Source organism: Petaurus breviceps, unplaced genomic scaffold (genome assembly GCF_028583685.1).
Source record: "Petaurus breviceps papuanus isolate PSGF00001 unplaced genomic scaffold, PetGlider_PUasm1.0 90667, whole genome shotgun sequence".
Lineage (NCBI taxonomy): Eukaryota > Metazoa > Chordata > Mammalia > Diprotodontia > Petauridae > Petaurus > Petaurus breviceps.
Window position 1 is genome coordinate 3113819 of NW_027187302.1, and position 15485 is coordinate 3129303.

Here is a 15485-nt window from a genome sequence, read left to right on the forward strand (position 1 = left end):
AAAATGTTTAACATGATGAAAAATGCTATCCACCTCCAGAGAACTGATAAATTCCAAGTATAGAATGCAGTATACTTTCTTCATTTTATATTCCTTGCTTTTTAATACTGGGGTTTCCCCCCCACCCCCAACATGGCCAATAGCTGTTTTGCATGACTTCACAAGCATAACTGATATCATACTGCATGCCTTCTCAATGGATGAGGAAGGAGGAGTGAGGCACAGTTGGAGAGTTCGGGACTCAAAAGAAAGGTTTTTTTCCTCACTAATTAGAAATTAAAGAGAATTTTCCCCAGTTTTCAGCTTTCCTTCTAATTCTGACTTCATTGGTTTTGATTGTGTAAAACCTGTGACCCTCTCTCGTTTGACCATAAATCATAAATTCTCTGTCAAAGAAGTCTTTGAACAAGAATCTCCAGTAAACAAGCTAAGTATATAAAAGATCTGATATGTGGGGAAAATTAAGGAGGGGGGAAGGGTGGGGTGATGGCGCAGCCCTCCCCTGGATAGCACTGGGAGGGGCTCTTGGCCTACCAGTAAATCTAGGGAGGGAGGCAATGTGGGCCGTCCCCTTACAAAAGGCAGAAACAGCCTCAAGGATAAAAAGGAGGCGGAAATGATGCAAAGGGGAATTCCATCACAAGAGGCGGAAATGGCGAGTGGGCGGATCCCTTCACCACAGAAAGGAAGGAGATGAGGCGGGCATGGCAGCAAGAGCAGCCTGTTTGCGCCTGTGGAGAGCCACAAGGCCGCTAGTGCTGGCCGCCGGGCCAGGCCCACCCCAGCTCGCCGGCCTTGGGGGGCCGGGGCTCCACCTGGCCCGGTTGCAGCCCAATCAGCCGGCAGGCAGCACATTGCCGGCCTGGGCTCTCTGTGGCCCGGGGCCCCCTGCCTGGGGCGCAGGTGAGAGGCTGGGGCTATGTGCTGAGGCAGACCTCCAGGGCAGCAGCCCCTGGGCAGGTAGCCCCAAGGGCGGAGATGAGAACTGGCCCGGAGCCAGCGGGGACCCTGGGGATGGAAGTGAGGAGGGCCCCGGCACCAACGCCCTCATGCCCATGATGGTCCCTGAACACTTCCCCCACGTGCCACTTATTGCCATCATCGACAACCCCGTGTTCCCCCGCTTCATCAAGCTCATTGAGGTTAGAAACAAGAAGCTGGTTGAGTTGCTCAGAAAGAAAGTTTACCTTGCCCAGCCATATGGCGGTGTCTTTCTTAAGCGAGATGACAACAATGAGTCTGATGTGATTGAGAACCTGGGTGAAATTTACCACACTGGAACTTTTGTCAGCATTCATGAAATGCAGCAAGTCGGGAACAAGTTGCGCATGATAGTCATGGGGCACAGAAGAATTCGTATAAATAAACAACTAGAGATGGACCCTGAGATACTGGGGCTAGAAAAGGAACAGAAAAGGAGAAAACTCAAGCTATCCAAGAAGGAGGCAGAGGAGGAGCAAAGTGCAAAGAACCAGGTGGTGGACCTGGAGGTAGAACCTGCCACCAGTTCTAGAAATGAAATAATTATGGTAGAGGTGGAAAATGTACTCCATGAAAACTTTCAAGTCAATGAGGAAGTTAAAGCCTTTATTGCAGAAATTGTGAAGACAATTCGGGATATCATTGCTTTGAATCCCTTCTATAGAGAGTCTGTGATTCAGATGATAAAGGTTGGGCAGAGGCCTCTGGACAATCCCATCTTCTTGAGTGATTTGGGGGCAGCACTGACAGGAGCCACATCTGAGGAGCTTCAGGATGTCCTGGAAGAAACAAATATTCCAGATCGCCTCTACAAAGTCCTCTCTCTGCTCAAGAAGGAATTTGCCCTGAACAAACTACAGCAGCGTCTAGGCCAGGAGGTAGAAGATAAAATCAAGCAAACTCACCGCAAGTACCTTCTGCATGAGCAACTAAAAATTATCAAGAAAGAGCTGGGCCTAGAGAAAGAAGACAAAGATGCCATTGAAGAGAGATTCCGAGAACGTTTAAAGGAGCTTGTTGTTCCCAAGCACGTCATGCATGTGATTGATGAGGAGATGAGAAAATTGGGCTTCTTAGACATTCATTCCTCAGAGTTCAGTGTCACCCGAAATTATTTGGACTGGTTGACTTCCATACCCTGGGGAAAGTATAGTGATGAGAATCTGGATCTAGCCCGAGCCATGGAAGTCCTGGAGGAAGATCATTATGGCATGGAGGATGTCAAGAAGCGCATCTTGGAGTTTATTGCTGTGAGCCAACTCCGGGGATCAACACAAGGGAAGATCCTTTGTTTCTATGGCCCTCCAGGAGTGGGCAAGACAAGCATTGCTCGCTCCATTGCAAGAGCTTTGAATAGAGAATATTTCCAGTTCAGTATTGGGGGCATGACAGATGTGGCAGAAATCAAGGGACACAGGAGGACATATGTTGGGGCTATGCCAGGGAAGATCATCCAGTGTCTGAAAAAGACCCAGACAGAAAATCCCCTGATTCTAATTGATGAAGTAGATAAGATTGGGCGGAGCTACCAGGGAGACCCCTCTTCTGCAATGCTTGAGCTTCTAGATCCTGAGCAAAACTCCAGCTTCCTGGACCACTACCTAGATGTCCCAGTAGATCTGTCCAAGGTTTTATTCATCTGCACAGCCAATATTATAGAAACTATCCCTGACCCCATGAGAGATAGGATGGAGATGATCAATGTCTCTGGCTATGTCGCCCAGGAAAAACTTGCCATTGCAGAACGTTACCTGCTCCCTCATGCCCGAGCCCTATGTGGTCTAGATGAAAGCAAAGCCAAAATCTCATCAGATGTGTTGACCCTTCTCATCAAGCAGTATTGCCGGGAGAGTGGTGTCAGAAATCTGCAGAAGCAGGTGGAGAAGCTGTTAAGAAAATGTGCCTATGAGATAATCAGTGGGGAGATGGCGTCTGTGGAAGTAACACCTGAGAACCTACAGGACTTTGTAGGGAAACCCATCTTCACTGTGGAACGCATGTATGATGTAACACCACCAGGTGTGGTCATGGGTCTGGCATGGACAGCCCTGGGAGGTTCTACCTTGTTCATTGAGACCTCGCTACGGCGCCCCAAGGAAAAAGACAGCAAAGATGGGAGCCTGGAGGTGACAGGTCAACTGGGGGACATTATGAAAGAAAGTACCAGGATTGCATACACTTTTGCACGGGCATTCTTAATGCGTGTAGACCCAGCCAACGATTTTCTGTTGACCTCACACATTCACCTGCATGTGCCTGTGGGTGCGACCCCCAAGGATGGCCCCAGTGCAGGCTGCACCATTGTCACTGCACTGCTCTCCTTGGCCATGAACCAGTCCATTCGGCAACACATGGCCATGACAGGGGAGGTGTCCCTCACTGGCAAAATCCTTCCTGTGGGAGGCATTAAGGAGAAGACTATTGCGGCCAAAAGAGCAGGGGTCACCTGTGTCATCTTCCCTGCAGAGAATAAGATGGACTATTGTGACCTTGCAGACTACATCACTGAAGGGTTAGAAGTACACTTTGTGGAACACTATGGTGAGATCTTCGACATTGTCTTTCCCCAGAGGAAACCAAGGAACGATGAACTTTCAGAGGACCTAAGAGTGGGGGAGGCTTCAGCCAGACAAATTCCAGAGGGTAAGCAACTTGGATAGAAGCTTCAAGGATCAGTAATACTGATAAGCAGCTGAGTAAACCCATTAGTGGTGGCCTGATACATATATAGCTTAGAGAACAATTTAATTTAGAGAAGGCCTAATATTCTTGAAAATGTATTATAAAAACCATTTGCAGTCTAAGCAAACAAAAAAGGATACTTCTTAACTCAGGTTAAACCAACTAGCAACAAATTGTAAGAATTCTAAAAATCCTGGACTGGCTAAACCACTAACTTTTTTTTTTTCCAAATGCTTTATTAATTACTGGTTTACATCATTCATTTCCACCAGATTTTGAGTTTCAAATTTTCTCCCCTTTTTGCCCCTACCCACCGCCCCAAAATAGCAGTCCCACAGGATATTCCCTTCTCCAATCTTCTCTTTCCCACATCTTCTCCCATACCCCCTTCGACTTTTCCAGTAGGGCATGGTGGATTTCTATGCCGCAGTGCCTGTAAAACTTATTTCCCAATTACATGTAAAATAGTATTAATAATAGCATACACACACACACACATACATTTAAACATTTGATTTTAAAATTCTGAATTGCAGATTCATTCCTGTCCTCTCTTATCACCCACCCTTATTGGGAAGATAAGCAATTCAGTATAGGTTGTATATGTGTAGCTATGCAAAACATTACCATAGTAGATATACTGTAAAAAACTGACGATATTTCCCTCCCTCCTATCCCACCTCCCACTTGTTCTATTTTCTACTTTGATCCCGTCCCTTTTCAAAAGTGGGTGCTTCCAACTTCCCTCCCCCCAAGCATGCCCTCCCTTCCATCATGCCCCCTCCTCTCATCCCCTTCCTCCCTACTCTTGTGTAGGGTGAGATACCCTATTTAGTGTGTATGTCATTCCCTCCCTAAGCCAAATTCAATGAGAATAAGGCTGACCCATTCCCTTTTGCCTTCCTGTTCTTCCCCTCCATTGTAACCATTTTCCCTTGCCTCTTCTATATGAGATAGTTTACCCCATTCTGTCTCTCCCCATCTCCTCTTGTTATATTCCTCTCTCACCTCTTAATTCCACCTTTTAAGTGTCTCTTCCTATTAAATTGGTCCTGGGCCCTCTATGTATACCTGTAAACATATATACACACATTCACATATGTATTCATATGCCCATATATCCTCCTTCAACTATTTTCATACTGAGAAAAATTTCAACAGTTACAATTATTGTTTTTCCACATAGAAATGTAAATAGTTCAACTTTGATAAGTTCCGTATGATTTCTTTTCCCTGTTTACCTTCTCAAGCTTCTCTTACTTCTTGTATCTGAATGTCAAATTTTCTATTCAACTCCGGTTTTTTTCATCAAGAATACTTGAAAGTCCTCTATTCTACTGAATGACCATATTTTCCCCTGAAATATGATACTCAGTTTTGCTGGGTACAGGTGATTCTTAGTTTTAATCCCAGCTCCTTTGCCCTCTGGAATATCATATTCCAAGCCCTTTGATCCCTCAGTGTAGAAGCTGCCAGATCCTGTGTTATCCTGATTGTGTTTCCACAATATTCAAATTGTTTCTTTTTGGCTGCTTGTAATATTCTCTCCTTGATCTGGGAATTTAGGAACCTGGCTATAATATTCCTAGGAATTTTCTTTTTGGGATCTTTTTCAGGAGGTGATTGGTGGATTCTTTCAACCTCTATTTTGCCCTCTTGTTCTAAAATATCAGGGCAATTTTCCTTGAGAATTTATTGGAGGATGATTTCTAGGTTCTTTTTTTGATCATGGCTTTCAGGTAGTCCAGTAATTTTTAAATGATCTCTCCTGGATCTATTTTCCAGGTCAGTGGTTTTTCTCATGAGTTTTCACATTGCCTTCTATTCTTTCATTTGGATCTGTTGAACAGCATCTTGATTTCTCATAAAGTCACTAGCTTCCATTTGCTCCAATCTAATTCTGAAGGAATGATTCTCCTCAGTGAGCTTTTGAGATTCTTTTACCATCCGGCAAATTCAACTTTTTAAGGCATTCTTCTCCTCATTGCCTTTTTGAGCCTCTTTTGCCATTTCAGTTAGTCTATTTTTTAAGGTGTTATTTTCTTCAGACAGGCTGTTGACTCCCATTTCATAATTTTCTTGCATTGTTCCCAATTTTTCCTCCACTTCTCTTATTTGTTTCTTAAGGTCCTCTATGGCCTGTAACCAGCTCGTATTTTCCTTTAAAGCTTTTGGTGCAGGAGTTTTGACTTCACTGTCTTCCTCCCGTTCCATGCTTTGATCCTTTTTGTCCCCAAAATAGGAGTCTAATGTTGGAGTCTTCTGTTTGTTTTGTTCCCTTTGCCTGGTCATGTCGTCCCTCAGTCACTTGACCCCTGGGCCTTTTGCCACAGTAGGATTCTGCCACCAGATAGGGGAGCTTTCGTCCCAAACGCTGGGGTTTTCTCAGCTGCTGAAGTTATTAATTGGGTGCCCACTCTGAAGCCTCCACATGCTCTGGCAAGCTGGTTGCACACCCCAGGACCTCCACCCTAGACCACAATCCAGATCCAAGCAGGTTAAAGCAAGAGCTGTTACCCCTCAGACTGGTCACTTGTTCCCCCTACACTGTGTAGGCCAGGAGATGAAGCTGCCACATAGGGGCGGCTGCAGGGCCCTGGCTCCTCAGGGGCTTCTCGCCCTGGGGGCAAAGGCCTACCGCATTCCCAACTACTGGGTCCCAAAGTCCACACTGCACTGACCTCTCACTTTGTCCTTAGCATCCATGGGTTGATAATTCTGGAAACTGCCACAGCTGCTTGTGATCTGAAGTCCCTCCAGCTGCTGGTTGGTCAAGCCCACCCTGGGGCTAAAACTTCTGGCTCACTGGCTCCCAGAGTGCTGTGCTGGCCACTTGCTGCCGGCCTGCCAGGCTGTCCTCAGCAGGAAGTTAGCTTCTTTGTGTCATTTTGTGGGTTCTGTCACTCCAAAGTTTGTTCAGAGTCCCCTTTTAAATGAATTGGGGGAGATGGAAGCCAGAGCCCTGCAGAAGTCCTGTTTCTACTCCACCATCTTGACTCTGCCCCCTCTCAAATGAGCTTTGTATAGTCAACCACTAACCTTTTTAGAGAGTTTTCAGAGAAACCAAAAAAGAGGGAATAGAAAAAAATAAGAAGAAAGGGAAGGGAGGAAGGGTAATCCCAAAGTGAAACTCCTATCTTTTTCAAAGAAGTTTAAATTAAAGAAACCTACAAAGTTATTAACAAGCGACAAAAAAGAACTTTGTTTTAGAGAGATTTTGCAAAGTCTTGAATCACATCAGAAATAAGAAAGCACCAGAATGACTGAAGGCAAGAAAAAACTACTCATTTTAATGCTAAACATAAATTAACTAAAATTAACAATAAAATGAAATTCATGGGATGAATTAAAAAGCTGAAAAATCCAAATAATTCAAACTGAATGAGTAGTCTAAATTAAATTATGTTACTACCAAATCATATGACTTCTCCATTCCATCTCAGCTACACATGAATAGGTGTCATGGCCTATGTACAACTGTTCACATTTCATTCTATCTTCTCTCAAAGACTGTCCTCTCTGTCAACCTGACTTTCATTTATTTTCAGATTCTCCCTGTCTACTGGCTGCTTCCCTACTATCTATAAATATAAGCATATCTCCCTCATCCTTAAAAAATCCTGGCATGATTTTCCCATTCCCACCAGCTGTATCATTCCCATAGCTCTCCTCCCTTTTGTAGCTAAACTGATTTAGGCCATCAACAATTAGTGACTCTACCTCCTTTCCTCTAACTCTTAACTCTCTACAGTCTGGTTTCTGACTGTATCATTCACCTAAAACTGCTCTCTCCAGATTTAACAGTATTTTCTTAAATGCCAAATCTAATAGCCTCTCCTAATCTTTATCCTGACCTCTCTGTAGCATTTGACAATGCCAATCATCCTCTTGTTGACATATTCTCATTTCTAGGTTTTCATGACAGTATCTTATCTTGGTTCTCTTCCCTCTTATCTGACCTTTCTCAGTTTCCTTAATCTGGATGTCCATACAGGTCACTGCCACTGCTCATGGGTGACCTCAAAGGCTCTGTGTTGGGCCCTCTTCTCCTCTCCCTCTATCCTATTTCAATTGGTAATCTCATCAAGTTCCATGGATTCAATTATCATCTCTATGCTGAGGAATCTCATCCTAGGAGAAAGCCTGCAGATTTCCCATCTCCAAATGTCAACCAGATGTCTCTAAACTACATGTCTCATAGACATCTTAAACCCAACATGTCCTTCTGGCTCACTGGCTCCCAGAGTGCTGTGCTGGCCGCTTGCTGCCGGCCTGCCAGGCTGTCCTCAGCAGGAAGTTAGCTTCTTTGTGTCATTTTGTGGGTTCTGTCACTCCAAAGTTTGTTCAGAGTCCCCTTTTACATGAATTGGGGGAGGTGGAAGCCAGAGCCCTGCAGAAGTCCTGTTTCTACTCCACCATCTTGACTCTTTTCTCCAAAACCTATGGTAAATAGAAAAGAGACCCCCCAATGCTTACCCAGTGCTATTAGTACCATCAGAATTCAAAGAAATGCCAGTGACTGCTCATCACCAGAATTAAATATTAAATCCTGTTTGGCATTCTGAGCCCTTTACCACCATCTGCACTACCATCTTTCCAATCTTCTTACCTCACTCCTTTTTCTTCTCATCACATACTTTGAGATCCAGTAACACGGGCTTCCTTACTTTTCCTTGCAAAAGACACTTCATTTCTTGACTCTGGGCATTTTAACTGGCTGTCCCCATGCCTGGAATTCTGCCCCTTCTCACTTCTGACTCCTGGCTTCCAATCCCAGTTAAAACGTTACCTGCCACAAGAAGCCTTTATACCAGGCGCTTCCGCCTCTTGACTCCAGTTTACCCTGTATGCACCGCGTGTGCACGTGTGTGCGTGTGCGTGTGTGCGTGGGCGCGTGCGCACAGCTGGAACTATCATTTGCCTTTCTTTGTATCCCCAGCACTTAGTGCAATGTCTGTCACATAGAAGGCACTTACAAATGCTTACAAGTGTTAGTGGAACTAATGAAAACAAAACTGAATTTCAACCAAAGAATGTTTTTAAAAAACAAGGCAAAATATTATACTTAAAAGCATTTATACAAGTGAGAGCATATGGAGTCTAAAAACATCTAATAATTTGGAATCAAAATTTATAAAGGAAAACATAACCTTTCAAGAAAAACTAGACAAAAACAGAAATGGAATATTTTAAACACATTACCATCAAAATATGAAAAATCCAACAAAAAGATTAATTTTTAAAAATTAAGGAGCTAATCTGAGTATTAGATAATTTAGATCTAATAGATACATGAATATCTTTACTTTTAAAATAAGGATTGTAACTTTTTTTCCTTCAGTGTTCATGAAACCTACCCAAAAAACCCGATTATACACTGGGCTACAAAGATGAAACAGGCAAAAATATAGAAAAAAGAGATTCTATACATTACATTTATAGACAATAATAAAATGAAATTAGTAGTAAATAATGATGCAATGAGAAGTTGTAGTGGAATCTTAAAAACTGTGTATTAAAAATGCTGAGGAGGGGAACAGAAATATTCATATTTATTAAGTCAGTGTAATTGTTCAATATTCTCCTAATTTTCATTTTAACCACAATTCACCTCAAATGAACTTCCTCTATTTTTTTCTTTCTTTTTTTTTTTAAAAGCAATTGGGGTTAAGTAACTTGCTCAAGGTTACGCGGCCACTTATTTCTGGGTGTGGTGCTAAGTATCTGAGCCTGGATTTGATCCCCAGGTCATCCCGACACTGGAGCCGGTGCTCTTACTCGCTGAGCCACCTGGCCGCCCCTACCTCTATTCTTTTCTAAAAAGTTTTTTTCGGGGAGGCCAGGTAGCACAGTGAGTAAGAGCACCGGCTCCAGTGTCGGGATGACCTGGGGATCGAATCCGGGCTCAGATACTTAGCACCACACCCAGAAATAAGTGGCCGCGTAACCTTGAGCAAGTTACTTAACCCTGATTGCTTAGGGGCGGCCAGGTGGCTCAGTAAGAGCACCGGCTCCAGCATCGGGATGACCTGGGGATCAAATCCGGATTCAGATACTTAGCACCATACCCAGAAATAACTGGCCATGTAACCTTGAGCAAGTTACTTAATCCCAATTGCTTAAAAAAAAAAAGTTTTTTCCTCTGTACATTTCCATATGGATATCCCCTAAGTACTTTCAAGCTTATTAACATATTTAAAACTACACTCTTCATTTCCCTTCCACCTCCATAAAAACAAAACAAAAAAACTCTTCCCTTCTTGTTAACTTCTGCAGGCCTTTTAGTGATGCCAATGTTCTCTTCAGTCACTAAGGTTAGAAACCTCAGAGTCAGCAACCCCTTCCCTCTTTCCCTCATTTTGCCACATCCAATAAAGTACAGAATCTTTCTGCTTCCTCCATAGTTCAGATTCTCATTACCTGGACTATTATAATTGCCTCCAAATTGGTCTCTCTCTAATGCACTGTACAAACTTCTGCTTAAGTAATCTTCCTAATGCATAGTTCTGATCATAATCTCATAATTCTCCTGAAAAAAACCTTCAGTGGTTCCCCATAACCTATTAGGTAAAATTTATACTATTTAGCTTAATGTTCGGTTGTCTCCCCAATCTGATTCCAAATTATCTTTCTTATGTCTCAAAGTACTCCCCTTAATGCACTGTAACTGTATACTAGAACTTTGTTCCTTGAACTCAGTGTTCCTTTTTCCTTTCCTCTTTATGATTCCTCGTGGCACATCCTGGAAACCTGGAATGCTCTCCTGAGTTCTCCCTCAAACTTGGCCGGTTAAAATCTTTCTTTGTTCTTCAAGGCCCAGCTGTCAAACCCGAAGTGAAGGCTATCCATAACTCCAAAAGTCATGTCATTTCTCTCCTCTGAAACCTTTATAGAATTGTTTGCCCCATTTTTATACATTTATATTCTGTTTTTTTAACTCAATAATTATGTATGTTTTATATCAATTACATGAATATAAACAGGCAGAGAGGATGCTTTATTTAGCTTTCCATTTCCCTTAGTGACTAGCACAGTGCTCTAAATATAGTAAGCACTTAATAACTGGTTTTTTTTGGGTAAATGACATGTTGTCTTCTGAAATGACTTCTTTAATTCTTTCATTTTTTATTGCAATTTAGTATATGCAGTACTGCTGCATTTTGTAGGAAAAAAAATACAAGACCATACTCCAAAGGAATATTAACACAGACAACATGCACACAAATCTTCTAACAAACTAGAAAATTTTCTCACTTAAGTGATATGTACATGATAATTACTCAAAAGAGCACACAAAACATAATGCAAAAATGAAAAATACCAACCTCTGAGAAGTGTTATAAGTGAGACCAAACGGTGTTCCTGAAATAGCTGTTCTAGTTTGCACTGCAGATAGTAATCAGTATATGTCTCTAAGGTGTTTTTCAAGAGGATTCGTATTCCCATTAAGAAATGATGAAGCCAGTCAGGAATTCGGAAAACTACTCGACCTGAAAACAATGATATATAAACTGTTCTTAAAATAAACTGGTCTTTTCTGACATTTATGAGTAAAGCATATATACATATATATATATATATAGAGAGAGAGAGAGAGAGAGAGAGAAAGAGAGAGAGAGAGATGTATAATATATATTATGCTAATAGGCATGTCAACATTGCACCCACAAAGACTACTGTTTAAGAACTTTTAACATGTGAATGGTCAATTCTGATTAACACACTGTTAAAAAAAAATCTTAATCTCCAATTAAAAACAGATTCTGAAGTTGGACTCTCTGTGGATATATCACACCACTAGGCATCTGACATAAAATAAAACCAAGTGAAAGATTAGTACTAGAAAAAATCATCTCTTACCTACATACATTAAGTAATCATAAACACCCTCTACAGTAATCATCTCCATAAAATAATTCTGATTTTGTTTTCTCTCTGTGTTCTCAGCACGGTTTGCATTGTTCTTGAACAGGTCATTGAAAAGCTGAAAATTCAAATTATGGATAGTTAAATATTTTACTATAGATTAACACTAAAGAGATGTCCTAACTCTTCATGAGCAAAAAGAAAATACCTGATAATAATGTTCTCCCCCTCCTACAAATCCCTACAGTAAACTGATTCCATAAAAATTAAATTGGTGCTAAAACCAATTGATGCTAACACAATGTAAAAAAGCAAGTTATTTTAATCAAAACTCCTGTGCAGACCCTGTATTATAAATGGCATGTTATTTTCAGTTTAACTACTACAAAAATATCATTAAACACATTAAAACCCTAATCTGTTATTGCCAAAGGATTCAAACTGAATATGTACAAGGGGGATTCTTAACCAAAAGAAAAGTTGATTTTGTCTATTAAGAGTTCTTAGATGCCACTCTTGTGTATGGGGGCTCTTTCATCAAGATGTTTTTCCCTCCCCAAGTTTAACAGTTAACATGAATATTGCCCTAGGGAACACAGAAGTATTAGGAACAGATCTGAGCATATAAATCACAATATCCCAGAAGAAGGAAATCTCAAGGGCAAATGTTTTCCTAAAACAGTGCCTAGGACAGTGCCTTACATGTTGCTAGACCTTAAAAAATGTTTGCTGAAATGAAAAAAAGATTAAATATAATAAAATTTAACACCTCTAGTTGGCCAAATTATCAGAAAGAATACGCAAAAAACACATAAGCTAATGATTAAATCAATATTAGCTATTACAGTAGTAATATTTAACTATATTACTAAAGATTTGTTTTTCCTCTTAGGCTTGACATTTATAACTCCTATGAGAAAAGAAGTTCAAAGGATAGTCAACTAAATCTGATCACATTCAATAGTCAACATTAGTACTGTAATGTCAAAATTAAAGAACATGGTCTTCCTTTTAATTCTGTTGCTGTTCAGTTGTTCAGTCATGTCTGACTCTTCATGACCCCATGGACCATAACATGCCAGACCCTTCTATCTTCCATTATCTCAAAGTCTTTCTAAGTTCATGTTCATTGTTTCTATGACACTCTCTATCCATCTCCTCCTCTGTTGTCCCCTTTTCATTTTGTTTTCAATCTTTCCCAACATCAGGAACCTTTCCAGTAAGTCCCATCTTCTCATTATGTTGCCAAAGTATTTAAGCTTCATCTTAAGAATCTGACCTTCCAGTGAACTGTCTGAATTAATTTCTCTAAGTACTGACTGATTTGACCTCCTTGCTGTCCAAGGGACTCCCAAAAGTCTTCTCCAGTACCACAATCTGAAAACATCTATTCTGTTCAGACTGCCTTACTGTCCAACTCTCATAGCCATACATTGTTACTAGAAAAATCATAGCTTTGATTAAATGGACCTTTGTCTCTGTTTTTTAGTATGCTGTCCAGATTTGCCATAGCTTCCCTTCCAAGAGGCAAGCATTTTAATTTCATGGCTGCAATCACTATCTGCAGTGATCTTTGAGCCCAAGAATATAGAAATCTAACACTATTTCCTTTTCTTCTTCCTCTAATTGCCATAAAGTGATGGGACAGGTTGCCAAAATCTTAGTTTTTTTGAGTTAAGCTTCAAGTCAGCTTCTGTACTACCTTCTTTCACTATCATCAAGAGGTATCTTAATTCTTCACTTTCTGCCATCAAAGTGGTATCATCTCCAAATCTGAGATTACTGATACTTTTCCTGGCAACCTTAATTCTGGGTTTAACTGAGGAAAGAAGGAAAGCAAAAGGGAAAAAAATAAAAGGAAAGATATACCCAAGTGAATGCAGAATTCTAGAGAATAGCAAGGAAAGATAAGTTTTTCTTAAATGAGCAATGCAAAGAAATAGGAGAAAATAATAGAATGGGAAAGACAAGAAATCTCTTCAAGAAAATTAGAGGTATCACAGGGGAACATTTTATGCAAAAATAGGCATGATAAAAGACAAAAATGGTATGGACCTAATAGAAGCAGAAGAGATTAAGAAGAGGTGACAAGAACACACACACACACACACACACACACACACACACACACACACAAATTATATAAGATCTTATGTTGTGGTTACTGATCTATAGCCAGACATCCTGGTGAATGAAGTCAAGTGGGCCTTAGGAAGCACTGCTAACAATAAGGCTAGTGGAAGTAATGGAATTCCAGCTGAGCTATTTACAAATCCTAAAAGATGATGCTGTTAAAGTGCTGCACTCAGCAGTGGCCACTGGATTGGAAAAGCTCAGTTTATATCCCTATGCTAAAGAAGGGCAACGCCAAGGAATGTTCAAATTACCAAACAATTGCACATATTCCACATGCCAGCAAAGTTATGCTTAAGATTCTGCAACCTAGGCTTCAGTAAATATGCGAACCAAGAACTACCAGAAAAGAAAGCTGGTTTTCAAAGAGGCAGAGGAACTAGAAACCAAACTGCCAACATTTGCTGGATAATGGAAAAAGCAAGGGAATTATAAAAAAAAAAATCTATTTCTGTTTCATTAGCTATACTAAAGCCTCTGACTAGATGGATCACAAGAAAATGTGGCAAGTCCTCAAAGAGATGGGAGTACCAGATCATCTTATTTGTATCCTGAGAAACTTGTATGTGGGTCAAGAAGCAATAGTCATAACCAAACATGGACCAACTGATTGGTTTAAGATTAGAAAAGGAGTGTGACAAGGCTGTATATCGTCACCTTATTTATTTAACTTTCTTCTGGTCAGTTATTAAAAAACCAACTGCTTTGGGGGAATATACTTTTTAAGGGGGGTTGTTTTAGCATTTGTTGGGATGTTTCTGTTGTACCAAAACATGTCAATATGTTGAGGGTTTTTTTTTTTAAGATCGTACAAAAGACCAATGAAGGAAGATGCTGTCTGCCTCCAGAGAAAGAACTGATAGATGTATATATGGTATTGCTTTACATACATATACATACACACAAACACATATATATACACACATTTGCGTCTAATGGTAGCGATTTACAAGAAAGAACGGAAAGCTGAGTTTTGAAAATGATGTGTAATACTTGTATAATTTTTAAAAAAAAAGTAAACTCTTTAGTGTAAATTCATGGTCCTATAATGAATCTTTTTATATTGTGCTGTATATATGGAAATGTTTTTTTCTTTATATATTTAAGTTCAAAATGAATTATTTTAAAAAGACAAAGTCAGTTCAATAAGGAGAAAAGTAAAGAATACCTAAATACATATAATATAGCCAAACCCTAAACTGTAACAAAACTGACATTACCCATGGATTTTTAATTCTGAAAAACAAATCTCCCTTTTATACAAGCTTCTTCTGCTTCCTACCTCCTTCTCCTAAAACTCCCATTCCTGGCCTACAGTTTGAGTATCAAGTAGAATTTCATTTTGTTCACTCTTTTCTTAAGACCCCAGGATAGTGACAGTCCACTAGCAGGTCAGTCTATTCCAAAACCCAGGACATTCCTGTTGTTTATTAATCTATCTTCCTTCTATTCTGTAGAATTGAAGCTCTGAACAATATGAAAGTTATCATTAGAACTGGATATTCAAAACTCAAAATAAACATTTTTAATCCCTCAAAGGCATTTTGTCTAGCAGGCATCATACCCAGCTACAGTTTAGGCCTGGGTCATGACTACCTATAGAACTACATTAGCAAAGTTTTAGTTAGTAAAGCAATGAGAAATTTAAGCAGTGCTGTGCAACACTGAGCACTATGATATCAAAGTCTTAATTTGGGAGACAAACCAATACCCATATTTCACTAAAGTAATGCCTGCCCCAGATGTAAATGACAGCAAAGGCACAAAGTAACATAAACTGATCCCCAAAGCCTTAAAAAGATAGCTACCTTAGGGGTGGCTAG

At 40.4% G+C, this 15485-nt stretch overlaps 1 protein-coding gene and 1 pseudogene across 3 annotated transcripts in view; one reads left to right on the forward strand and one right to left on the reverse strand.

Annotated features, from left to right (window-relative positions):
- The window catches only part of SNX14 (sorting nexin 14), a 110906-nt gene that overhangs the window by 5406 nt on the left and 90015 nt on the right, over nt 1-15485 (reverse strand). For all 3 annotated transcript variants that reach the window (XM_069065090.1, XM_069065089.1, XM_069065088.1), the window contains 2 exons: nt 11524-11647; nt 10989-11153 (listed from right to left, as the gene is read on the reverse strand). In XM_069065090.1, coding sequence (XP_068921191.1) covers nt 10989-11153; nt 11524-11647 — 289 coding nt within the window. The remainder of the gene's footprint in view (nt 1-10988; nt 11154-11523; nt 11648-15485) is intronic.
- LOC138143823 (lon protease homolog, mitochondrial pseudogene) lies at nt 449-3747 on the forward strand (annotated as a pseudogene).